The sequence below is a fragment of the Podarcis raffonei genome, chromosome 15 (genome assembly GCF_027172205.1).
Source record: "Podarcis raffonei isolate rPodRaf1 chromosome 15, rPodRaf1.pri, whole genome shotgun sequence".
Taxonomy (NCBI): Eukaryota; Metazoa; Chordata; class Lepidosauria; order Squamata; family Lacertidae; genus Podarcis; species Podarcis raffonei.
The window spans coordinates 29588913-29615926 of record NC_070616.1 but is presented as its reverse complement, the minus strand read 5'-3'; the positions used below and the strand labels follow the sequence as shown (position 1 = coordinate 29615926).

The window sequence follows — 27014 nt, the reverse complement described above, 5'->3', positions numbered from 1 at the left end:
TATTTCGGCTGCTGGTCCCTTATTTTCAAGGCTGCTGGTCCCTTATTTTCAAATCTGTAAGTTGACAGCTATGCACACGGCACAGCTGGATTTTGAAAGCCCAAGGTCCACCACTGGTGTGGGGAGGAATGAGGGCCAGGCACCTTCTAGTCACAGCAGAGCTCACACATGGAAGGCCTGGGCAAGACCAGCAGCTCCCACAGAGAGCAAGGGCTGGTAGGACAGCTAAAGCCCACAGAGAGAAGCCAGAGCCACTGAAATAGAAATGATATTTTATTCCTCTTCTCATGTGGGTTTTGGGACACAACACAAAAATGCAAGTCCTTTATCACAGCAGCACAGCAGGGTTGCCTATTTCAGATGAAGACACAACAGTGGGTTTGGCTTTCAGAGTTACAACACTTTTACGGCTGGATGGCTTTCTACCAGGTGTGTTAAATGGCTGTTACCAACTGCACACTACAGACACAACAGAGAGGCACATGGCAACAGACGACTGGTGGTGTACACACAGCAAACACTGGTGGAGGGGGCAGAGCAGGGTGGCCCACTCACTCATTGGTGTGAGCAGGAGATGAGGCCACCTGGGTGGGAGGCAGGTGGCCCCAAGCACAGCATTCGCACTGCCCTGCACAGGCATTCCCAGTGGCCTAAGTCCATCAAGGTCGGAAACCAAAAGTTGGCTGGGCCGGGCAGAGAGTGATCCTCCTGGGGCTAAACTGTGCTGACTGAGACAGGGGCCGAATCCCTTTGCAAATCCTCACTGTCCCAGACAAGGCAGAGGATAGGGATTCCCTCCTTCCAATGGCATGGAGCTGACTTGAATCGGTCATGGGGGCAGGGGCTCAACCTAGCATTGGAACAAATTTAACAGCTGAATTTGCACACGTGGCTGCGTAAAGCATTGTGGAAAGACAACCTGGTGGTGACAAATTGATTGGGCAGCGATGGGGTGGAGGAGGCTGAGCTCTGCAAAAGATTAATGCTCCTGCCTTTTGGTGCCGTTTCGGCCCTGAGACCTGGAGCAATTGCACAGTATGGCTCCAGACAAGCCTGTGTGAAGTGAAGTGAGGATGTCACCCTTCCAAGGCTTTGCAGAAGAAACCTGGAAACTCTGCAGATCTCCCCACACAGTGGCATGGCTGGAGGGGGCTGGAGGGCAGAGATTTGCAGAGGCAGCACTCCCAGGTAAGTGAGGCAGTGCTGTTGCTGACATCTTCCTCTCCTAGTCATGTGTGGAGTTGGGAAATGAGAGCTCTCCCCTCACCCCTGGCACAGAACTAGCTCCCTTTTCTGCCTCCTTTCGCTTCACCAGAAGACACTGGCATCTTCCCTCAGGTTGGCATCACAGTGGCATGGGCAGGGGGCTTCTCCTTATCGGCCTTGCGGAGTACTGGTTGGAGGCGAGAGAGGACACAGCATTTTTCTTATGGCGAGGGGAAGGGGACCGAGGGGGGCAGGGCTGGAAAGAGAAAGTGAGCTGCTTTTATGGCTGAACACTGCACATTATATGCATAAATATCCTGGGCCAGATTCCTGCACCCTCTTCTCTCCCCCAGCCCCACTTCATTGCTTTGGCCAGCATCTGAGGTCATGGAAAGGTACAAGGAAGAGAAGTTACCCTATGGGGATATTGCACAGGCCGAGGGAACCTCCTTTCTCACTCTCCAGGGATGGAGCATCACGTCAAAACAGCATGAGGGAAGTGAAGAGAAACAGACTCACACGACAACATCGAACTGGAGGCAACGGTCACCACAGATTAACATTACACAGGTGGACGGTATTGGCAGTAGTTGGGGGTGGGGGAGTTTTTTTAAAGAGAGAACCGATGTTCCAGGACACAGCTCAACATGGACACAGAGCTGGCAGCATCTCCCTGCAAGGACCCAGGCAGGTCCTTCGCCTCAGCCTCTCTTCACATTGTTTGCATCTGAGGTCCGCTTGTCCGTTGTCTGGTCTCTAGATCTACAGGAGAGAAAAAGGAAGGAGAGGAGAGGTGGCAGCCTGGAAATTTCAGCTTTGCTGGCGGTGGAGCACAAGGGGGAGGACATGCTGCCTTTCTCGGAAGGGGCCCAGATTGGGCATGCTGGTTGTGTCTGACTTGCGTGGTTCAAGATCAAGAGATTGCATCTGCTCGTTTATCTTAAAGACACACATTAGGAGAAGAAGCGGCAGGCAGCCGCCTGTGGCTCCCACACACCTCTGCTTGCAACAGCCTGCAAGGCCGTTTCTTGGCCGGCTGCCAGGAATTTTGCATTCACAACTAGCAGTCACTCAAACAACTTGGCAGGAGGGGGGAACCCAAGTTCAAGGAAAACACCATCTGCATGTGAGTGTGTCTCTGCCTTTGACAGGGACAACATTCAACAGAGAAATCAGGCTTTGCAAAGGCAGAAATCTGCAGCCACTACTGGGGATTAGATCAGGCCTCCATAAGGAGCTCAAAAGGAACATGTTCCAGCTCCTGGAACTGGGGCTTCCTCCTTGCTGTTCATCCAAGGTTCCTCCTGCCCCCCCCCCAGCTCCACCCAGCAGTCTCTGGGAAAGGGTCATGGGGGGAGGTGGGGGCTGATGGAACTCCAGTATGGGAGGAATGCTGAAATATTTGCACCCCCATTTCATTTTTTCTCTCCTTTAATTGGCAGAGTTGGGAGACAGGGCAAGAGCCCACTGGAAAAGGAGAAGCTGTAATTAGTGTTTGTTATCTTCCAGCTCTGGAAGGTTTCAAGCCTTGACTCTAAGGATTCATCCAGACTTCCTTTTGCACAGCCCTTTCCAGGCACAGCTCCAGGTCCATGTGTTTTCCTTTATTGTCCAGGCATTTCCCCCAGAGAAACTCACGTTTTACCGCTGAATCACAGCAAATGGCTATCCATAGAAAACCCTGGGGTGTCGCTGGTTTTGTTTGTCAGTATAAATGCAATAAAAAATAAACGAACAAGAGAAGAAGCAAAAGAAACCCAACCTCAAGAGATGCTGCCCTCATGTAGACAAAACTGAGGAAAGAAGCCCTCTCCAATTCTCAAATCACTGTAACCACATTCCACAGAACAGAAATAGGGTGACGCAGCCGTGGATGGGTCAGCCTTCTGCCCAAGCTTCAGTCCACCCCATTGGTATTGCCACCCCATGAAATGTCACACAGCACTCACTTCCTCTCTGGAAAGCTCACCTCGTAATTTCTGTTCAGTTCTCTGCTTTTTGTGCTCCTGTTGCTGCAGAAAAGAAAAAAGACTATCTGAAAAATGTCCCTGACTCCTCCATGACACAGCTGTACATTTTCTCCTTGTAAGGAGCACTCAAGTAAGTGGCTATGGGGAAACACGATATCTGACCGCCCACTCCTTTTGGTCTGGCACCTCCCGCTGCCAGACAAAAGGGACAAGAGAGTTTTTGAAGACATCCCAAACGCCAGGCAGGGAGAAACTATTTCCCATTCAACCAAGAGTTACTAGAAAATTGGCCATGCAGTTAAAATGGTCTGTCTGCTTCTGCAAACCAGCACTGCTGTCACATAAAGCATCCTGGCTGCTTCCTCTTGCAGCCAAGACTTCTACGCACAAAAGAAACATTTGAGCACACAGACTGCAGGCCCTTGGTCAGGTGCCAGGAGGCTCTTCCCCACACAGAACAAGGAGGGACCCTCAGGTAGCTTCTGCACAGCAAGTATGAAAGGCCCTTACCATTTGAGGCAATCAAATTCTCCCCCTGTGCCTCCTCATCTCCAGGAGCCCTGCAAAGAGAGACAGAGAGTGCAATGGAATGGCCAAATTGCCTCGTGCCCCAGCTGGGATTAGGGGAGCAGGCAGGGGCCCATGAATGGCTGGTTTTTCTGGCCACAGTTCTGTAAAGACTGTTCTCATGTATTTTTCCATCTTGGGAATCTATAATTACAGTACATTTACAATTTAAAGACACCTAAGAGGGACACTTCCCATCTGCCTGAATCTCAAGGCCATCAGCTGTCAAGGCAACTCCTACAGAGACACCTGAAGCTACCTTAATACAGAGTCAGACCATTGGTCTCTCAAGCATGGTATTGCCTGCACTAACTGGCAGCAGCTGTCCAAGATTTCAGGCAGGGGCTTATCCCATCTTCTAGCCCCACCTGGAAATGCTGCCTAGAAATGAACCACAGACTTTCTGCAATGCAACACAGATGCTCAAACACTGAGTTTTGGTTTCTTCCCCAAATCTCTTAAGGGAAAATACAAGGATGCTTTTAACTTTGCTCCCTGGGTCTAAAGTAGATGTGACATGCTGGCCCATAGTTGCCCATGCAAGAAAAACAGACTTGCAGGCTGAGGTGGAAAAGGAAGAGAAGTTGGTGTGTCTGGAATTTTGAACAGAGAGATCAAAACGTCTTCTCTCAGCTGCTCCTTCCAAGGCTGCTTTTATTTCAGACAAAAAACACACACTTGATCTAAGCTGGAGGAATCCAACTAGAAGGTTGCAGCCACTGTGGCCTTTGCTCCCTGGAATAGGATGTCATGCTATTTCAAGTTTCATAGGAGTAATGGATGGATGGGGGCGGGGAAGGGGCAGAGGAGAGAGGTGTCACCCAGACGGAACCCGAGGATCCTCCATGCTGCCACATACCTTGGCTTTTGGTTGAAACTGCACCTACATCTTCTGCCTGGGAAAAGAAAGAGCATGCCATGAACGTGGAACCAGAACCTCAACAAAGGGTTGCCTCTGGAAATTGGGCAGATGTCCCTCCAAAGCATCACTGGGCATAGTTCCCACCAGAGCCCTCCTCAGTGGCAGGCTATCTCCGTGCTGCTGCTACAGCCCACTTCATCCCATGGTGGTGTATCTAGGGAATTCTTAGGTCTCTGGAAACTGGTGAGAACATTCAGAGCTCATTAGCTGAGCAACAGCTCATCCTCTGTCTGCAGGAGCAGGAACCAAACCACTCCTCTCCCGTTCTTGCTACCCAACAGAGAAGAGGGAGAAGAGGAGAGCCACAGCTGGGATGCAAGGCTCTGAAACTGCCTCCGGAGTAGGCAGGTTTCATTTAGGCTGTAGTAGAGGAACTGAAGGTACTGCATGGGAGGAGGGGAGAGGGAAGAGGTGCCACCCAGGCGGGGCCTCAGTGTCCTCCACATATGTCACCACACATCTTGGGCTTCAGGCCAGTGTTTTAGACTGACAGCAACTTTTCATATTCAGAGCAGCCCTGTCCCTCACAGCAAATTTAGGCGGCGCTGTTCAGGCCAAGCCATTTTGCTGCTTGAGGTACAATAGATTTGGCGTCCACAAGCCAAATCACACAGCAGCCAAGGGTGGCCAAATTATTTTGGCACCAGAGGCAGAAAATCCCAGAGGTCTGCCTTCCCCTCCTTGAGATTACACAATATGCAGCAATAGCCCATTAATAAGCTGACAGCTTGTTGCCTTTTTATGACGCCTTTCACTCTGCCGCCTGAGGAGGCTGCCTCACTCTACCAAACGGGAGGGCCGCAGAGAAATTTGCAGACTCACTCAGTATAAGGAGGATCCCCACAGTGAAGAAGACCACAGCGAAAACCAAGCCACCGATCCGAAGGGTCTGGTAGTCTGGAGGGGGAGAGAAAAGGAAGATGCTGCCCGCTGCTGCGTTTGCAAACAGGCCGCAATGCCCAGAAACACATAGCACAGGAAAGGGTGCTTAAAGGTGCTCACCATAGTTAAAGGGGTCTTTTTCCTTCTCTTGATCAGTCACTGGAAATAAAAAACAGAAGAGCCCTGTGAATATGAATCCGTCCACAGCAAAATACATGAGAATCCATTTCCCCCAATATGTATGTGTGTGTGTATGTGTGTGTGTGTGTGTTGTGTGTGTGTGTGTGTGTGTGTGTGTGTGTGTGCATGTTTCTGGGCTGAGAAACTGGGGCATTTGCTACCTGGGACTTAGGAGTAGCCAATGGAGTGGGAGAGATATCAAGAGGATTTATTTCTGTAAGTGAATGCTTTGCAGGTGTTTTAGCTTTGAAAGCCTGATTACATACCCACAAAAATTAATTCAATAGTACAAATACCCAAGTCACCTGAGGAGATAATGCTTCACCTCAACGCTTTCATCACACAGAGAAACAATGGCAGAATGAACCTGTGTGTGCTCCTAAAGGCTCAAGAAGCAAAGACCTCTCCCGAGTGCCTTGCTCTGTTCTCATCAGGTGGCTCCTGCCTCTCCAGGGATGGCACTGGCAGCAACCTCAGGCAGAGAGCAGTGGGTTGGGGCAGCTGTTTTCATGAGACCCGTTCTCCCCACCCATCCAAGACTGCTACCTACCATCCACCAGCATCACTGGAACCAGCAGAGAGCAGAGAAAGATCAGCCCCGTTTCCATGGCTGCTGAGGAGGAAGAGAGAAAGCAGAAAGGGGGAGCAGGCGGTCAGACCAAGGAAGGGCCAATGGGAGATGTGTGGCAACAGGACAGTTAGCACTGCAGCAAGTCAGCCCACCCTCCAACCTGTGGGATGTAATCCTTTGGAGCAGTCAAGTACAACATTTCCTGTTTGCCTAGAGTGAACATACGTTGGGAATGTTGGTCCAGCCTGTTGAACTTCCTGTTACACCTGGCTGGAGCATCCTTCCTTTTGCATGTGACTAGTAGGTGGGCGTGACCTTTCCATTGGGTACCATTGGGGAAAGGGTGCCATTGTGGCCGGCCCTCCGGGATGCACAACCCGGGGGTGCGTGCCACTCCCCCCTAGGTGACACACCACGCCCCCAGGACACACGCCAGCCACACCCCCGTCTGTTCTCCGCTCTGGGGGCTGCAGCATGTTGCTCCACCACTGGACCTTTCCAGACCTAGTAAAAGACCAAGTCACGTAGCCACCTCCCTTCTTTTTCATCCTGCCTGATTCACCTGGACTGTACGGCTGGCTGTCAGCCAGCAGATCTTGGTTATCTCCCATATGGGGTAAACCTGTTTGTACATATTTGTAACTTTAAGCCTAAAGCCTGCCTTCAGGGATCACCCTGTGCTCTGCCTGATCATGAGTAAAACTTCTTATGAATAAGACTGTTGTGTCTTTATTCTTTTAGGAGGGATTCAAGGGATCTTACCAGGAACATATCCAATCTGGGCAAGCCAGATTGAATTGCTTATTGTCTTAAGAGACTCACATGAGTCTGCAACCAGCTTCTTGCTGTGTAAAGGGAGAATGCACTCTGCTGTATAAAGAAATTTGCCAGCGCAGGTTAGGATTATATTAATCAATGTATCCTCTCCTGTTACCCACAACATTCCCACACAACCCTGTTGCAACTCATTGGGCCCATTTTGTGTTGGACAAGGAATCCTGTGACATCCCCCACAGTGGGAAGATCTCTACCAAATTCCCTTGGCAGTTGCCTCCCATCTTTTCCAGAGCAGCTGCCCACTCACTGCCCAGGAGCAGCACATGTCACCCTCCAAGTGGGCTTGAAGGTCAGTGGCTCAAAGCCCTTTAAAGCTAAACTCTTAAAATATCACTTAAAATATACAGAGTAGCAGAACAACAGCACAAAAAGTGAGCTTTTAAAGCCTGTTTAAAACCAACAAGCAAATAGGCTTGCCTTGTCACAGGCTGACAATCCATAATTTGGTGGGGGAGGCATTGCCGAAAGGGCTCCATTCTGTGTGTCTGCCAATCTAATTGTGTTCATAGGTGAGCATCTCAACAGGTCGTCCAAAACAGATCTTAAAAGTACAGGCTGCATTGCATTGGTGGGAGCAGTCCCCAAAACCATCTGAACCCAAACATTTAGGGCTTTAAATGTCTTGAAATGGGCCGGGAATGTGGGGAAATGTGCAGCCAAGACCACAACTGTGTAATTGCTAGAGAGTCACAAACAGGGGGGTATGATGTCACATAACCTCTTTGTGGTGGGAGGGGAACAATAGAAAACTTAATATTCTTCTTCCTCTCACTGCACACAATCTTCTTCTTACCTACAATGGGATAGGTTGCCAGCAAGCTCTCTCCAAAGAACACACACCATTTTTGAGCTGAACAATGGGCTCTTGTAACTTTTAATTGTTATTAATTGCCTGCCTGATTTTCATCACTGTATCTATCTGGCGCGTCTTTTGGCTTGAGTAAACTTTATATTTTCTTCTTTGCCTAAAACAGGCCTGAAAGCGATTTCTTTGTGAAGCGGGAACTCAGATGGGAGATGGTCCAAATCTGCCAAAGCACCCCGGGGATAACATAACAATTCTTTTTAGAAGGTTGCACAACCTTGCCTCCGAAGCTTCGAAAGATAAGCTGCACATGGATGGTGATTTTTAACTCTGCTGAAATAAGTATTTGCATTCTTGCAGAAGTGAAAAGCAGGATGATAAATAAGCAATTAAATATCCTCTCCTATCCTCTAAAATCCATCCAGCAGGAAGCATACTGGTGGCCTGATAACTGGTGCAATATAGGCATCATATGTCCCATATGTCCCATCATATGTCCCACCCAAACTGCATCCTGTACCAGTTTTGGTTTCTGAACCATCAAAGAGAGCCTCAGATAAAGGGTATTGCAATAGTCTAGGCTGGAAGTCACTAATGCATGAATAAAGGTGGCAAAGCCCAACAGTTCTAGATAGGGTCACAGCTGGTGCACCAATGGGAAGGGAGATTTACCTATGAGGTTCTGGATCTATTTCTCCCCCATCTGTAACCCAGGCCCAACTCTGTGCAACAAAATTTAACCCTGGTGCTGATCCTGGGAAGTTGTCCTGAATATGCAATTGCCCTTTATTGTATGGAGGATAGATGCTGTCCCTGTCTGTAAACGGAGGCCCATTTGCTGCCTTGGTAACTTATGGCTAAGGTTAACAGAAGCACCAGAGCCATCAGTCAATGGAGTCTTTCTTCACAGGTCAGAAAGCACCCAGCAAGTGCTGCCACTCAAAGGGTGTATAGTTCTCTCAAGTGCCCTTCAGGTTGCCAAATCTTGTGTTCCATCCTGCAGATTAAGGTAAAGGTAAAGGGACCCCTGACCATTAGGTCCAGTCACGGACGACTCTGGGGTTGCAGCGCTCATCTCGCTTTATTGGCCGAGGGAGCCGGTGTACAGCTTCCGGGTCATGTGGCCAGCATGACTAAGCCGCTTCTGGCGAACCAGAGCAGCGCACGGAAACGCCGTTTACCTTCCTGCCGGAGCGGTACCTATTTATCTACTTGCACTTTGATGTGCTTTCGAACTGCTAGGTTGGCAGCAGCAGGGACCGAGCAACGGGAGCTCACCCTATTGCGGGGATTCGAACCTCTGACCTTCTGATCGGCAAGTCCTAGGCTCTGTGGTTTAACCCACAGCGCCACCCGCGTCCCTATCCTGCAGATTACTCAGGGCCAAACTACTTTTAACGTGTCTGTGGGGTTGTTGTTGTTGTTTTAAAAAATAATACAGTCGTACCTTGGATCCCAAACACCTTGATACTCAAGACATTTTGGCTCCTGAATAATGCAAACCCAGAACAAAAAAAAAAATTTCCTTCCAGTAGCACCTTAAAGACTAACTAAGTTAGTTCTTGGTATGAGCTTTTGTGTGCATGCACACTTCTTCAGATACACTGGCAGTGTATCTGAAGAAGTGTGCATGCACACGAAAGCTCATACCAAGAACTAACTTAGTTGGTCTTTAAGGTGCTACTGGAAGGAAAAAATTTTTTTGTTTTGACTATGGCAGACCAACACGGCTACCTATCTGTAACGCAAACCCAGAAGTGAGAGTTCCAGTTTGCAAACATTCTTTGGAACCCGAATGTCCAATGGGGCTTCCACAATCAATCAGAAGTCTCACTTTGGTTTTCGAATGTTTTGGAAGTCGAATGGACTTTCAGAAAAGATTCCATTCAACTCCCAAAGTATGACTGTAGTTCTTTTATCCCTGGGGATAAGGAGGGCTACAGTCGGGACCAGGACTTCAACCCCTTTCCCTCTCTGTCATGGTGTTGGCAAAAAATACCAAAAGCACCATCTGCTGTTTTTGCTGGGAGGAAAGCTGTGAAAGAATCTCTGGTCTACCCCCAAATGTCACCACAAAAATATAATGCAGCTGGAACACATTGCCCAGCCACAACATTAACACACACACACACACACACACACACACACACACACACACACGTGTCAGCATTTCATGCCAGGTCTGCAACTGAGAGGCAGTGTGCCTCTGAGCCTACACAGCATTCCCTCCTTGCCGCCCTGAATGTAGAATCCACCTTGGTAATTAAGCTGCATGGATATATATAAATAAATAAGAATGATAATCACAATGCACCGTGAGCCCGTGTGACGTTTCTCTTCGGCAATGTGGCGCTTCCTTTGCTGGGCAGGTAAGGAGTCCATAGGGGACTTCATTTCATGACCTGCAGCACACAGCCTACCTGGTTTGCCAATCCTCCACCCCAGAGCAGAAAGGGCTACAGGCAAAGAAGAAGCAGGCCCCCACCTATGAACCTCTTCCTGGGCGCTGGACAGAGCCACTAAGCTTAGCCTCAAAAGCCATGGATGTAGCATCCAAGGCCCAACCAGCAACCTGCCTCCCTCCACAGCTACAGAACAGGCACTGGGATGCCTGGGGTGTAGAGGGTCCTTCTGCCTGACCACTGACTCTGCTGCCCCACCCCAAGCCTTCCCTAGGCCTCCTCTTGCATGGAGAGTCACAGCCAGGGCCACAGGGGAGCAAACCAGTTGCCCTCAGGGATACATATAACAAGCACATGAAAGATAGCCCCTGAAAGGATTTGATGCATTTGTCACCAGAGGATGTGGCAGTGGTGGCTGTTGCTTTGGGACATGCTAGACAAGACAGCTGGGTTCACCTGTGATCAGACCTCTCAACAACCACCGAATGGGAACAAGGACTCTGGCAGAGAATATTAATGCAGAAAATATCATATTACAGTACAAAAAGTTGTGCAATAGAATGGCAATGTAAGAAATCTTATTGGACGCTTGGTACACATTGAATACTGTCGTGTAATAATGAAATATTGAGAAGGCTGTCTTAGAAGTAATATAGAACTAACTGAAAATGATTAAATGATTAAAATTAGATAGGGGAAATAGGAATTTATTAATGCAGTATTGTTTTAACTAAGTGGTTCCCTACATTTTGCAAATAAGTTTATCATTGTAAAGACCCTCTAGAACATGGGTGGGCAAACTAAGGCCTGGAGGCCGGATCCGGCTCAATTGCCTTCTAAATCCTGCCCACGGATGGTCCGGGAATCAGCGTGTTTTTACATGAGTAGAATGTGCCCTTTTATTTAAAATGCATCTCTGGGTTATTTGTGGGGCCTGCCTGGTGTTTTTACATGAATAAAATGTGTGCTTTTATTTAAAATGCATCTCTGGGTTATTTGTGGGGCCTGCCTGGTGTTTTTACATGAGTAGAATGTGTGCTTTTATTTAAAATGCATCTCTGGGTTATTTGTGGGGCATGGGAATTCGTTCATTTTTCCCCCTCAATATAGTCCGGCCCCCCACAAGGTCTGAGGGAAAGTGGACTGGCCCCCTGCTGAAAAAGTTTGCTGACCCCTGCACTAGAATGACTTTACTGTTTTGTTTGCTGTTGTTGTGATTCGTTTCATCAACGTGAAACATAGAACGATAACAATTTATGGAAGATTGTAAAGATAAAATACAAATCGTGTTTAAATTGTATAAAATGATTCAGGGCAGCCCTTTCCAGGTATGGGGTGTGTGTTTTTCCGCACCCAGGCACAGCATCTCAGCAAGTGACCACTGGAAGCTGTAAAACGGGTGGGAAGGAGGCAGAGAGAGCTGTGGAAACACCTCCTAGCAAAGCCTAACAGTTCAGCAGGGGCTGCCAGCTGGATGCCACCTGTCCAAATGCTGCAACGCCACATTTGGGTCTGCCTGCTGTACCTTGAAGGGCAGCCACTGAGCTGGGCAAGTGGCTGGAATCTGTTCCCTTTGTAAACATGTCCCTGAGCCAGAGCTTGCCACCAGCTTCATTGCATGGGACTAACAACAGCAGCCTGCTCCGGGGATGATAATAACATAGGTGTCCTTGCCAGTGCTGGTGAGCGGGGTTTCATTCTGCACAGCAAGAGGAGCCCCAATGACCTCCTGTCTGCAATATGGGCATGTTCTGCTGTGAGTCTGCTTTCTGCTGCTGCACCTGGAGAGATCTTCTCTCAGCATAGGGAGCAGGGAGCTGTTCTTGGCTTCAAGGCTGAGCAGAGCCCAGTCGAGAAGGCTCCACACCAGAGTCTGATTCTCATGCTCCACTCAGCCCTTTCTGCGGTAAGACAAGCACTTCTCCATCATCCTTGATCCCTGAGATTAGTCAAGCGTGCCAAGGGAATCCTGTGCAATAAGTCACCCATGAAAAGGATCAGGGATTTTATTTAAAGCATCCAACTTTCCTGTGGAAGTCCCTTGGGTAACCTCATAAATGGTAAGAGCCAAGATCAAGCCACAATGAGAACTACCCAGTGAGTCAAGTGTGCTCTGTTCCTACTGCTATTATTCTGCTGTCTAAATTGTCCATCCAGTAGTCTCTGCCTTGAGGACAGCAGTCAGTCTGGGGACTAATGCATCATTTAGCAGATCTATCATGCAACAAGCCGTTTTCTTTTGTGATTTCTCCCTCCTCCTAATGGCCAGACATAAAGCGGCCTTTGAGCAAGATCAAAGAGTGAGATAGATACTCTGCCTGTTCAGTGTTGCCTGCTCAGCTGCAGTCCTCAGCATGAACTGGGCCTCTCCTCTTCTTAAAAATTAACCATGAAATCCACGAGTCCTCTCCCAGGATTCCTCTCCAGGATGGAGATGGAGGGGGACTGTGGGATCCTGACCAGTAGATGGAGACAGCATAGAACCCGCATGACTAGAAGTCACTGATAGCCTTCCTCTGACCAAGAGGACCCCATGGCAAAGCTTGTCATTGAGGAAATCTTCCCCTCAAGTAATGATCAGCCAGGCAAAACCAAGCTACTTGCTGGTGTGTCTCAGAAATTTCCCCATGCCAAGGGACTTGCTTCCAGCTTCCTGCACCCAGCGTGCTACAGAAAGGGCAGCCTTCCACACAAGCCATTTCCTGTCCCACATGCAAGGACCCTCCTGCAAGAGAGAAGAGGGTAGGGGTGGGGCACCAGCCACGGCTTTGTTGTGCCAGCCACAGATGTCAAAGAAAGGGCTGCCAGCCTCCACATGCCACCCCAGCCCCATGGCAGGATCTGGCACACAGCAAGCAAAGACAACAGTATGGCCACAGCCACCGCCTTCTCCTGCAGCTGATGCATGTAATCCAGCTGGAGAAATATTTGGGATGCTTTTGTTTTGCTGGCCAATAGCTCCATCATTCATGCGAAGAAAGAGATTAATGGAATACAAAACTTAACACAGGCTTTTCACATTTAGGGAATTTACATATGCAAATATATCCACGCACGCTTTAGTACGCGAGCATGGATTTCATGTGCTAATCAGGCAGCTGCTTGCTCAACCACAAAGCAAAAACTCAGCGAAAGTTTGCAAAAATGCACCAAAGCAGTAAAACAAAGACCTTTGATAAGCATCTACTGGTGAGCAGCACTGGAAGCTGCACTGCTGGGTCACTCACACCAAGAGAGAGGAGGCCAGGGTGGGTGGGGAACTGAAGAACACACAGGGCCAGCCCAAAACAAGATGACGTCTTTCCTGGTCCAGACGCCATCTGGACTAGTAATTAGTGATGGGGTGTCATCCTCCACTGCTCCTCACCTGAGACAAAAGGCTGAAAAAGGGAGCCCAGGTAGGTCGCGTGACAACAGACCAGAATGGTGGTGGTGATGGGGAGACAAAAGGGGAACAGCTGGGGGCCACCCTCCAAAATCCCCAACTGAGGAAGTCCCTTCAGTCTGCCTTATGGCATTGCACAAGGTCCGAGGTTGCCCACCCCCACACTTGACCATTCATTACTGCTACACACCAGTACTGCACATACACAAGTGCACACACCTGAGTCCAAGGTGAGCACCTGCTCCCGTTCAGGGACCTCAGCATAAAGGTGAGTGTAAATAGCAGCTTCAGTCCTTTTGAGGGTGCAGGGCAGCCCAGTCAGAACACCATGGACTCCATCCTTTGAAAATGGGCTCTTCATTCTGTGTTTACTCGGCTATAATCATGTATTTCAGCCACACACAAAATCCGGCCACCAGGCTAGAGGGCAACATACCTAGCGTTGGATTTTAATCGGAAGGGAGGGATTTTATCAGATAAATGAGGACATTCATCTCATCTCAGTCTTCTTTAAAACAAGCATCAGAAAATGGACTTTTAGGACTGCAGAAACATTCACCTTTCCCTTTTGCTTTTAAGTTACCCCTGGTACACAGCAGAGGCAGCCAAGCTAATCCTGCCCCTGGGTCTGTAGCTTTTCATGATGGTTTTTGCAAGTTCTGCTGCCTAGTCACACAGATACACTCCCCGCCCCCACTCTCAGTTTGCCTGCCTGCCTCCCCTCCTCCCTCCTAAACCAATCTGGACGACCCAACTTCAGGATTTGTTGTTGACTCATTGGCTGTAGGCGTCACTTTTCCTTCCTATCTGATTTTTCAGGGTGTAGAAGAAGGCAAGGCAAAAATGGAGGCCAGCTCTCTTTCCACAGATTATGTGAACCCCGGTTAAAAAGAAGCATGCAGGTGGCAAGGGTCCGGCTTTCCCCAAATACAAACACCAACACCCAACCCCAAGGAACAGACAGACTTTTGGCAGTTCGTCGGTCACAGATCTCCCCCAAACCAACCCCTTTAGAGAAGAGTTTCTCTGCCTCAAGCACACCGCGCCCTTTTCTTCATCCGCCCCTTAAAACAGGCCGAGCCCAAACCCTGCATTTTCTGCACCTAAGAAGAGTGGAAATTCATCTCTGCAGCTCAGCAAAGGAGAGAATGTCAATGTTGCCCATCGTCTTCCCAAAGCCACCCAGCCCCTGCTAACATCACAGCTTCCTGTTCTTGTTAAGGGGCCTGGAGGCATCTACCAAAGATCAAACCTGGTTAAAATCATGGTACTGCCCTTGAGTCTTGCCTGCACAGCTCAGCTGCCTCAAGGGGGAAAGGGGGGTGCATGTGTGAACACAGGCAGGGATGTCACTTCGCTTCAACATCAATCAGGCTTCTAGTGTGAGGGAGGTTTTTTCAGTCTTCTGCTCCAGAGATTCTGAACCCGGCCTGCACTGTGCCTGACAAGTGCTTCCAGCCACATGAATGCATTCCTGGCAGGTGGAGTGAGAGAGAAAGAGAGAGACCCCTTGGCTTGCGGTCAAGCCTGGCCACAGGAGCAGTGGGGTGGGGGAAAGCACGACACCCCAACCACCTGGGCAAATGCCATATAAAAGGAGCAGCAGTGGTTTGCAATAAGGTGCGGGTGGCACTGTGGTCTACTAAACCACTGAGCCTCTTGGGCTTGCTGATTGGAAAGTTGGCGGTTCGAATCCCTGCAGCGGAGTGAGCTCCTGTTGCTCTGTCCCAGCTCCTGCCAACCTGGCAATTCGAAAGCATGCCAATGCAAGTAGATAAAGAGGTACCACTGCAGCTGGAAGGTAAACGGCATTTCCGTGCACTCTGGTTTCTGTCACGGTGTCCCTTGCACCAGAAGCGGTTTAGTCATGCTGGCCACATGACCCAGAAAGCTGTCTGTGGACAAACGCCTGTTCCCTCAGCCTGAAAGCGAGATGAGCGCCACAACCCCATAGTCGCCTTTGACTGGACTTAACCGTCCAGGGGTCCTTTACCTTTTTTTTAGTGCCACAAGGAAGAAATAAGAACAAAAGACCTTGGATGATAATTCAGAGTGGAAAAGTCACAGGCACCACCAGAAACATCAGTGCTAGTTTGTTGTCTGTTCTGCACAGAAGGACTGGCACTAAAATATTGGATGCTGGCTTTTAGGGAGCATTTTGCCATCCCAGTTTTGACCTGACAGGCTTGAAGGCTGCAGAAAGCCCCCTGTTCCCACCTGTCAAGACCCTCAGGCTCCTCCTCCCAGGATCGGCTTTTCCATGAGGCAGACTGAAGCTGCTCCTCAGGTGGTAGAATCCAAGGGGCACCTCCGTGGGAGCAACCTCCCACCATCGCTGGAGAAGCGAAGAGTAGCAGCTGTGGTAGCTTCAAGAGTCCCGCAAAATCAGGAGGCACCATCTCATTTTGCCTCAGGTGGTGAGATGGGACAGGCCACCCACGCCTCCTTCCCTCCCACTAGCCTAAGGGATCATGTCCTAACCTATCCTGGAACAATTGCCAGATCCATTTGGAGATGCTTCTCCTGGTCATGGAGGGGGTTCAGCTCATCAGACTGAAGTGCACATCGCAAGACAGAATGTGGCAGGCCCCCAAAAGCATAGCTCGGCCCATTACCCACCACTAAGTATCTTAGATGTGACTTTTGCAAGGCTTAGCTGCCTTCGTGGGGAAAACAACCTCAGAAGAAAGCACACGGGAGCATTCTTAAATGGGTGTCCCCTAATTGGAGGGTGGGTGGAGCCCTGGGTCTTTTGCACCATTCCACAGATCTCCTACCCCATCCTCACCCTACTTTTTAAAAAATGTATTTTTATTAAATATTTTCTTGATTTACAAAAGTATGTGCAATGTCTCTCTCGGTTTTTTCCCCCATGTAACATTTTTTACAAATCAGTTTCATTTGTTGAGACATTAGGAAGAAAAGGGGGAAAGAGGTGGGCGGGAGGATGGGGGGGGTCGGGTAACGATGTTTCTATTTTACTTAATATATGTGAGGTTTTGTGTCAGCGTTGCTTGTGTAGGTTCTTTGCTGTTCACTTGTATTCCTTTGGCAGTGAGAGAGGTTGGGGTTGGCCTAGGGTGTGGTTGTTCATTTGTGGTTGGCTGTGGTGGTCTTTGTTTTCATGTGTGAGTGGGGGGTGTGTGTGTGTGTTTTGGATCAGGTTAGCCATATTGATTTATATGCTGTTGGTGGATTTTTGTCATTGTCTTGTTGGGCTGTTTGTGTGTGATAAAGGGGAGCCATACCAGGCTCACCCCACTTTTTAAGCTTTAAAAATTATTTGTCCTTGCTTACATTGGGTGCTCTCTGAAAGCTGACCTAATTTACATGTAGACATGCAAATTAGCATATGCAGATTTAATGCAGATTTTAATCACAGGCTTGTGCCTCAAGTCTTTCAAGGGCCTAGCAACAGCCCTGGAGCCTAGAAGATTCTCTTGCTTGCTTGAGCAGAGAGGACATTCCTTTTTATTGTGGTTTTTTCCTCCGCCTGATTATCTAAATATGTGAGCCTGCCTTTGTAAACAGAAACTCCAGCTAGCACAAAATGTTGCTGCTTGCCTCTTGACAGGCTTGAGTCAGTGTAGTCGTCTCTCCCTCTCATGCAAAGCTCAGCTACTGAGCGCCAATAGGACCATAGCCAAAGGGTGTAAACCCCAAATGATTACGGAGGTACAAAAAATCTTTAGGAAAAACGACCAAAGGAGCAACCCACCTCCACAACAACAAATAGTGAGGACTGAACATGGTCAGTGGTGGACAAAGAATGTCTCTTGGGCCAAGGCAGGGTGTGGGAGAGTGGAATGGAGCTCCTTGGAAGGGGGGTGGCTGGCTGGCTGGCTGGCTGACACACTGAACTGAAACACTCCACAATTCATGGGAGGTCTCAGTTGTACCACCTCTTTTATTTTAAAGCAGCTGCACCAGCTATTCATTCGTTTCTGGGCTCAGTTCCAGGGGCTGTTTTTGACACTTGAGACATTAACAGCCTTGAACGAGGATCCAGATATCAGGGAGAACATCACTAGCTGCCTCCTCCCACACAAACTTCCCCAGAATGACGACTGCATTCCTGAACTTATAAGGAGCAAGCCCTGTTGAACACAGGGGGACTTGCTTCCAAGTAATCAGATTGCACGGTAAACCCTACAGACAAAAAAACGATGCTTCCGATTCCACTATGCACAGAAACCACATTTGCCTCTGCAAGCAGCAGGCCTTTTTAGTTAAAGCCCCAACATTGTGGAACACCCTCCTGCAAGAAATGCTTGTGAACCCCTGTCATCTCTCCATAGGTTTGCTAAGACTTCTTCAAAAGGCCTTGATTCGGCTTCTCTGTTGTAATTTTTGTAGCAGACAGAGGTGCCGAGGCAGCAAAAAGATATGGGCAGGGGAAACGTCTTAACACTTACAGTTCCCCCATCCCATCAGTGCCACCCGGTTTGTGATTAACTGTGGTTGGTGGTGAGGGTGAAGTTTGGAGTCATGGTAAGACCACTCACCATTTCAGGCAGTGGGTGACATTTTTCACTTTGGGGGACAGGAGCAGAGAAGCATCGCTATTTTATTGTTGTTTTGATGCATCTATGATTGTGGGAGATTCTAGTCCCCAGGTTTGAGATTGGGGGGACGGACATAAGAAAGATACCATATTCTCTTAGAATTCCTGAAAGCAGAAGCCATGGGTTCTGTTTTCAGTCAAGCATATGAAATTCAAAAGACCTTCTGTTCAAGGTAAGGAAAGCACCAGGGGAAAGAAGCAAACATCTCAGCCTCTGAAGGTCAAGCGTTATGAACACTGCAAGATGAATAATGTTCAACTTACGTTACTGTGGACCAGAAGCTCCCAAACCATTGCAAGTTCTGGGATCTGGTCCCTAGCTCCAGGAGATGCTATACTGTAGATTAAGATAATCCTCACCAGGATAATTGTCTGAGCTCAGTTAGGAGATCCATTTGATACCCATTAGCTTCTTGATTGCTGCAATTTTCTCATTTCTCAAAATATATGTTTATAACTTTGCCTACCAACCAAACCCACTCTCAGCCCAATAAATTCTAGCCTTTACTTCTAGGCAGTTCTGGATATTTGAGTCTATAAATAAATTGTCTTCCTTGATGTATTCATCTTCACTCAAAAATCAATGTTCAAAATAAAAGACAGGTTTTATACATTTAACATCTAATTACCATCTAATTAGATCATGGCACAAATTGGAGCCAAACAAGACAGTATATGCAGATGTACATTGACATTATTCTGATAATTTACAGAGGGTTTGCTGTTGCAGCAAGAACGTTAAAGGGCTTGTCTGCACCACAATTTACTGTGTGTTTGAATTCCCATTTAATTTGTGTAGTCGACATGATGTTACCCTCAAACCACACCAACCTTGATGTTTTCCTGCTGTAAATTCAAGTTTACCCAATATGAGGATAATCAGATAAATTGGGGGGAAATCATGCTCCAAACTGTTCCACTCAGGGTCGCAGATGATTTGCTTCAGTGTTTTGGGGTGGATGGATCAATTGTCATTTTCTGCTGCTCCCTTTTCCATGCCTACCACTCCCACAACACTTTCATTTCTTTTCTGGCTGTACTTGTAACTATTTACGGTGTGGTGTGCTCTTAAAGAGAGGGGTGGTGGTTGTTTTTTATCCCTCAGATTTGCACAAAAACAGAAAACTGTACAAGCAAACCACATTCAAAAATTCTACTCTCTCTCTCTCTATATATATATTGGGCAGCAATGTAAAAAATATATATATAATTGCTTTCATTTTTCCCCCAGCATGCTAGTAAGGCCAGGTGAGAGCTCAGCCTGTTTGTTTGTTTGTTTGTTTGTTTGTTTGTTTGTGATGGACTGGCTGGATGCAGAGGAATGGAGGGAGGCACCAACTTGGGAACCCCCCAAGGGAATCCCCAGGGGGAGAAAGCTCAGAGCCAGGGGATTGGTGGTGAGACAATGATGAGTGGTCAGAGGGAGAAGACTGGGAGGAGAAAGTGTTCAAAGCTGAAGAGGTAACAGGGCTCAGGAAGAGGCTGGGGCAAAAAGCAGTCCAGATTCTAAGGCAGGAGAGGAATGGGGGCCAGGAGACAGAGGGGAGGCAGGCTGCTGAAGAATCCAGGAAGTCTCTCCCTCCTGTTGCGACCAACTCCCCTCCTCCCTGGTCTCCCAGAAAATGTAGAGGAATGAAGAGGCAGAGCAATGAGAGACTAGATGAAGGAGCCTGAGATTGCTTGGGAAGGACCCCAAGGAAAAGGAGTCCTAGGGAGCAGTGGAAATAAGAGGACCTCACAATTACCTCATAGGGCCAAGACCCAGTGGAGGAGCATATGCCCAGGGTGGGCGTGGTCCAGAGGGGGGGCGCAGCACAGAAGGTGCCCTCCCAGGTGCGGGATAGCCGCTCAGGTGCCTGGAGCAGCGTGCGCGCCCTGCAGCTGGGGGTGGAGCAAGCCTCCCATGGTGGACATTCGGTGCACCTGCCACCTGCGACTCCTAAGCCTCCCCCAAGCTGTCAAAATGGACTTCCACCGGCAAAGCAGTACAGATCCCACCCTTACTCCAACAGCTTGGGGTAGGCTTGGGAGTCGCAGGCAGGTGGCACGCCAAATGTCACCCCCCTCAGTGAGGACACCCTTTCTATGCCTCTGCCAAGACCTACTGGGAAGAGTTGCTGTGATCACTAGGCCTGTACTGTTTTATACTGTACTGTAACTCTTTCTTTGAGTAAAGAGTTAACTTCACTGACACATTGCTAACCTGCTCCTGACTTCGTGTGTGTGTGTGTTTATTCTTATCTGCACAAAACAAGAAAAGTACACAAGCAAATTTACAACTGCCTGACCGTATACTTTGGCACACTTCTTGTATGAGTAGGGTAGGTACGCAGGTCAGCTACCTGTGCACATGCCCTGTCAGTACTTAACTAGCATAACAGAGTCAACCAATTAGAAGGCAAGGACAAACACAAAAGGGAACACCTACTGGTGTGGACTGAAGTTGCTTCTCTTGTACAAATCCAAATGCATGTGGGTGTGAACTACTTCAGACTAATTAGAACGGGGGAAAGCAGATTAACAGCAAAATTATGCTCCAATGTGGACAAGTCCAAAGCATCTTAAAGCAGGGGCAGGGAACATCTGCAGCTGGTCTCCAGATGTTGTTTGGACTCCAACTTCCATCAGCCTCAGACAGCATGGTCAAGGAAGGATGGTGGGTCTGTAGTCCAGCGACACCTGAAGAGCACCGGTTCTTAAAGACTCACAAATGTTATTATGCATTGGCTTTCATAGACTAAAGTCCACTTTATTGGAAACATGAAGTGGTATTCTTCAGCTGAATATGGGGACAGACAACTAAGTCGTAAATTAACTCTGCATTCTCAGGGTGATTATTTTATCATGTATCACAGCTGTGGTCAAGGATCACTGTACTTATTTTGCATTCCTGCAAGTTATAAATGAATGGTTATTAAGTACATTTTGCATTACATTTCCTCTGGCCCCCACCCTCCAGTTGCGTATATTCCTGTACCTGAGATTATGCTTCATGCATCTATCTGCTGAAGTGGAGACTACAGTTTGGCTGTAAGCAATGTATCACATTCTGTTTCGAAAATGGTAAAACTGTTTTCATATATTCCATATTTTTTTCCATAAGCAGCGTAAGGATTTCATTTAATTCAAAGTCAGCTTGTTTTAGCGATTGTATCGAGCAATCAGCATCTAATATTTTGCTTATGAAGTGTCTGAACTAGGAACTAGGAATAGAAAATTTGATTTAAATCAGGTTTTGTACCCTGCCAGCTCAAGCTCACTTCCAACACACTTTCTGGGCTCTTGTGTGTTTAATGTCTCCTCCTGACAGCTGCTCTGAAAGTTTTTCTTTCCTGCACCCCAAAATTGGGATGTGGCCTGAAGGAACATGATGGAACAACCTTGCTGAAGCTAAGCAGATCCAAGGCAGGCCTGTGCCTGGGTGAGGGACCTCCTGGGAGCCCCACAAGTGATCCTTTGAGATCCATGGCAGAAAGGTGGAATATGTAAATAAATGAAATACAGAGCTGGATCACTGCTGGTAGGCCCTGTCCATCTTCTCATCTCCCCATCTGTCATCTCAGATAGTGTACTGTCCTTCATTTAAGCTTTCCCATTTTCTTTCAACAGGATGCTCACTCTCACATACAGGAGGGAGGAGGAACCCAGAACAGTGGTGTGCAAGCCCTTATATAGACTTTTCAAATTGCCACCCTGTAGCTCAAGACGCGGGTGGGACGTGGGTGGCACTGTGGGTTAAACCACAGAGCCTAGGACTTGCTCATCAGAAGGTTGGCGGTTCGAATCCCCATGACAGGGTGAGCTCCCGTTGCTTGGTCCCTGATCCTGCCAGCCTAGCAGTTCCAAAGCACGTCAAAGTGCAAGTAGATAAATAGGTACCACTCTGCCGGGAAGGTAAACGGCATTTCCATGCGGTGCTCTGGTTCATCAGGAGTGGCTTAGTCATGCTGGCCACATGACCTGGAAGCTGTACGCTGGCTCCCTCGGCCAATAAAGCGAGATGAGCACCTTAACCCCAGAGTCGGTCACGACTGGACCTAAAGGTCAGGGGTCTCTTTACCTGAAGACCACTGCCCCCATACATACTTAGTTGGTCTCTAGGGTGCTACTGGACAATTTTTTAATTTTTAAAATTTATTTCAACATTACAGAAGGGGCGGTCTACAGCAGAGTTCTGTCTGGCAGGAAACCTGTTAATGGCTTTCCCTGGACAGCCTGGCTTTACCTGGACATTCTTTTCTGACGATAAACACTTAATTCCTGGGTCCAGGTCACAGGCTCGCCCTATTCATACCCAAATGTGCCCTTAAGGAAGGATTTGTGAGCACAGAGAGGATGGGGAGGCTTTTCCCATTTCCATTCAAACTGCAGAGGAATATTTGAGGTCACTGAAAGAGTCAAAATGGCTTATAATTCTCATAACACTTTCAAGTGAGCATGCCCAAAAATCTCAGATGTGTATTCCAGTAAATTGAAGCCAGAGTGCAGTAGTTCTGTGTCTACACCAGAAGAGCTGGCTGGATCAGGTCAATTGTCCATCTAGTCTACTATCCTCTTCTCAAAGTAGTCAACCAGGTTGACTACTTCAGGGAAGCAGGCAAACAGGACACAACCACAATAACACTTTCCCCTCCTGCAGTTTCCAGGAACTGATAGAAGAATTACTGCCTCTGACCATGGAAGACAGCACAGACACCATGTCTAGAAGCCATTGATAGGTTTGTCCTCCAGGAACTTATTCCTTCGCATCATGCCCACACGCAAGCCAGCACAGACATACCATATTTTTCTGTGTACAGTGGTACCTCGGGTTAAGTACTTAATTCGTTCCAGAGGTCCGTTCTTAACCTGAAACTGTTCTTAACCTGAAGCACCACTTTAGCCAATGGGGTCTCCGCTACCGCTGCGCCGTCATAGCACGATTTCTGTTCTCATCCTGAAGCAAAGTCCTTAACCCAAGGTACTATTTCTGCATTAGCAGAGTCTGTAACCTGAAGTGTATGTAACCTGAAGCGTATGTAACCCGAGGTACCACCGTATAAGACTAGGGTTTTTTACCAAAAAAAATGGTTTAAAATTGGGGCTCGCCTTACACACGGGTAGTGCTGAGGGGTGTTTTCTGAATTTGGAGTCCCCCAAAATTTGGAGTCTTATACATGGGGTGTCTTATACAGGTTAAAATATGGTAATTATTAGGATACAGATTTTAGAAAATCAGCGCTTCTGATTTCAAGGCCTCACATCTTTCAGAGATAACTCACAAATTGCTATCATACATTTCACCCAGTCAGTTAATTGCTTAATTGCAATGTGAGCCCCAGAAAGAAGACAAGCCTCCCTCTTCTCCACAAAATGGTGGCAACCATGACTCTCTCAGGGGCTCTTTTGAGGCATCTCCAGAGAGTGGCTCCCCCAACAGTTAAAGCCCACCCCGGCCAGAGATCAGCTGTGTCTCCATTGCAATGGCATTATCTCAGGCAAGCAGGCATCCACCTGGCCTCCCCCAGCCCCCAGCCTTTAACTCTGCCTTTTATTGCAGCCCGCCCCCTTCCTTCCATCTCTCTCTCTCTCTCTCTTCATTCAGCTGGTTTTTGTTTTCAAAAGCTAGGAGAGAGAAAGCTGAGCCCCCTCCCTCCACCAGATGATGGAGGCCAGATGATGCCAAGGAGGGGCTGCCCGGAGGGCGCATGCGCACAGGGAGGGAATTGCGTGGAAGTCTCGAACCACTTTGAAAACATTTCTTCATGTTGCAAAAACCAGATCGGCCGCCCCTCCCTCGGCCCTCCTCCCACAGATCCCTCCCTCCTGCAAAATCATGCCTGTATTTTGCAGAGGAACAACCTCCCCCCCCCCGAAAAAGCATGAAACACCTCCCTCCTCTTCCTCCTCCACCTCCATCGTTTCTCTTCTCATGTTGTTCTAGATAAACAAGGTTTCTCCTCCATCTACCCCTCCACTCCCGCCCACCCCCGACCATAATGGCTTCCTGTAGTTCGCGTTAAATCCCCTTCCAACCGCCCGAATCATCCCACAGTCAAGAAAAGTCGCCTCGCAAAGGGGAACGCAATGCGTTTGGAATGCAAGTCTGGATTTGTGTTTACCAGAGAAAAGAATGAGGAGAGAGGGGCTGGGGGGGGGGGCGGGCGGTCGTCGTGGCCGGATGAATCCAGGCGCACGGCTGAGCGGCTTACTCGGGGGGGGGGGCAGCATAGATGGGGGGGCGGAGGCGGACAATGCGCGAAATTGCAGGCTGTCAGATGGGATTCCATCCACGAGCAGGGAGGGAGCGGGGAGAATGTAGAGGTTGGCCCGGGCGGGAGGGGGGGAGCGACTAGTCAAGGCAAAACATCCTCCCAGACTTATGTGGGGAGATAACTGGTAACTAGGCAACCCACGGAAAGAAGAGCCGTGCTAGCAGGTGGTTGGCACGGCAACAGCAAGGCCAATCACAACCGCGCAATGGACGGGTTTGCAAGACAGACAGACTGCGGGGCATGTGCAAGAAGAGCCACAGCGGTGCCAACAAGTGGGGCGTTGAAGGGGGGGGAGGGAGAGGGGGGATGCAGCTGGGGAGGCGGGAGGGAGCGCCTGGCGAAGGTAGGGTGACGATGACACTGAGCTCCCGGGAACTCCCGCTGAGCACCCAAAGCAGGCATCGCAAGCCCCACCACGCAGCAGGAGGGCGCAGGGTGGGTGTGAGCGATGCCCGGGCGCCAGAGCAGAGTCTTGCCAAAGAAGCCGCCCTCTTGGCCCGTCTCTCTCCCGCGCCCAAAGTGTTGGACTGCAGTTAATGCTGGTCTGGAGGGAGACACTCTGCGAATGCTCAGAGGCTCGCTCCTGGTTATTCCCTCTCTCTGTCTCTTTTATTTATTTTACAGATTTGATCCCCAAAATCCCAAGGGGTGACAAGGGGACAACATAATTAGGGGCACATGCCGCCCCAGATCGGATGCTTGTTCACTCAGGACAGTTTTGGCCTGGCGCGGACTGGGAGTGGGTGGGGTGTCCGTGAGTGGGAAGGCCCCGGGGGTGCTATGCCCAGGAACCGGAGGGAGCTGGTGTGCATTTGGAAGGGCTGCCGACGGGCAGAAGCCTCGAGCGGGACCCGCCCGGCTCCTCGGGGCAGAGACCCGTCGAGTGCGAGGGGAGGACAATTCGGGCCGGGCACCGGGGGAGGCATTTGCTCCCCGGTCACGTCTCCCGCGGCGCCTGGAAGCAGCCCGGCTGAGCTGGGCAGGGAGGGTCTTCGACGCTCGCGACGACGGAGCCCATCAGGCAGCCGTCGGCCGGGCCGGTGTCTCCTGGAGCGGGGGCCAAAAGCCTGCGCTACGTGGCTACCTTCCCGTCGGGGGCCCCGCTTACCGGGCAGGCGGCGCGAGGGCGAAGGCGGCTCTCGGGCGTCTGGCGGGGCGAGACGACACTGGGCTGCAGGGGCGCCGCTCCGACGACGAAGGCGGCGGTCGCAGGGCGAGGGCGGCGCGCGAGGATGGCAGGCTGTGTTAGGGTGGCTCCTTTCCTTCGGGCGCTGCTGCGATCAAGCCCGCGTCCCCTCGTGGCTGGCTGGGGCTGGGCGTGCCACGGGCTCGGGCATGGCTGGGCTCGGCTGAGAAAGAGGGAGGGAGGCGGGGGGGGGAGCTGCGCGGAGCCGGGGAGGCGGCGCTGGCAGACAGACGGAGGGAGGGAGAGCGAGCGAGCAGGGGCGAGCTGGGGGGTGGTCTCTCCGCCACCTGCACTGATGTCAGAGAGTGTTTCTGGACGCAGCCCCGAGACCGCCAGTCTCCCTTTCGGAGCGGCCAGCGACTGCACCGCCTGTCTGGCGCGGTCTCAACGAAGCTCAAGCAGACCCTCGACGCCATGCCAGCTGCCTGGCGGTGCTTAGGAGGAAGGCAAAGCGCTCTGCCCATGCTCAGCGGCGCCTTCACCGCGATCGCAACTACGCCCAGCCTTGGGAGGACTTGGGTTGTCCCACACTGCTCTGGAAACGGCTCTCCCGCGGTGTCTCCCACCCCACCCCGGACCTCGACGTTTCATGAGAGTACCGCCGGTCCAGCGAGCTTACGTCGAGCACCAGAAGCCTTGCCGCGCGGACCCTGCCTTGCTCCCTCCCTCGTCCTGACTGGGGGGCTACAGCGGGCCAGCAGCATCAAGAGGCGACTTGCCATTGCGTGTCTCTAACCGTCGGGAAAGCTGGTCAGCTCTCGAGGCGGGAGAAGAGTCTCCAGCAGCGCAGCCTGGTTTTACACGTCTCCAGCAAGGCAGCCTAGTTTTCCGTCGGGGACAGAAGACAATGCGATTCTCCACCTCTTCCCCAAGGAGCAAGCAGTTGGCTTGGTTTGGCTTCCCAGCACACCACCATTAGCCATCTAAGGGGCTGCCAGTCAGGATGGAAGCCTCCTCCTCCTGGTCACTGGAGCAGGAAGAACAACAGGAGGCCCTGCCTTGCCCACTCCCTGTTATCCAGCTGTAGCAGCTTTCCAGGGACCCAGCAGGAGCAGCAGGTGCTGAGCTCTGGCAGCTCAATATTGAAGCAATGCGTACCAATGTGGAAAAGGCTGAGGCTCTTTGGGGGCTAGTACAACTGCTGCTGCATCAACTTGGCAAATGCCGAGCTGATTGGCTTCCCTGTTCCTGACCAGGCTCTTTCGAGATTTGCATTCAAGACCAAGGTGCATCAACATCACACACAGCCACACACTACCTCTAGCAGAGGGGCAGTGAACCTG

At 49.8% G+C, this 27014-nt stretch overlaps 1 protein-coding gene across 3 annotated transcripts; it reads right to left on the bottom strand.

The window, feature by feature from the left end:
- Positions 1-255: 255 nt before the first annotated feature.
- Positions 256-25949, bottom strand: FXYD6 (FXYD domain containing ion transport regulator 6). Of its 3 annotated transcripts, none has more exons than XM_053367561.1 (8): positions 25654-25928; positions 6278-6340; positions 5668-5706; positions 5488-5562; positions 4603-4639; positions 3687-3736; positions 3176-3218; positions 256-1968 (listed from the first exon to the last, which is right to left on the bottom strand). In XM_053367561.1, exons 2-7 carry the CDS (start codon positions 6333-6335, stop codon positions 3190-3192), a joined length of 288 nt encoding a protein of 95 aa, XP_053223536.1. In that variant the 5' UTR covers positions 6336-6340; positions 25654-25928; the 3' UTR covers positions 256-1968; positions 3176-3189. The 3 variants fall into 3 exon arrangements, with proteins under 3 accessions (XP_053223536.1, XP_053223537.1, XP_053223538.1); XM_053367562.1 differs by having other exon boundaries at positions 6278-6337; XM_053367563.1 differs by lacking the exon at positions 3687-3736 and having other exon boundaries at positions 25654-25949.
- Between the last annotated feature and the right edge of the window lie 1065 nt (positions 25950-27014).

Bases quoted from the DNA above. Each gene is read 5' to 3' on its own strand.
- FXYD6 (XM_053367561.1), bottom strand. From the start codon at position 6,335: ATGGAAACGGGGCTGATCTTTCTCTGCTCTCTGCTGGTTCCAGTGATG. The intron at 5,707-6,277 runs GTAGGTAGCAGT...TTTTATTTCCAG, and splicing joins TCCAGTGATGCTGGTGGATG to TGACTGATCAAGAGAAGGAA. The intron at 5,563-5,667 runs GTGAGCACCTTT...CTCCCCCTCCAG, and splicing joins AAAAGACCCCTTTAACTATG to ACTACCAGACCCTTCGGATC.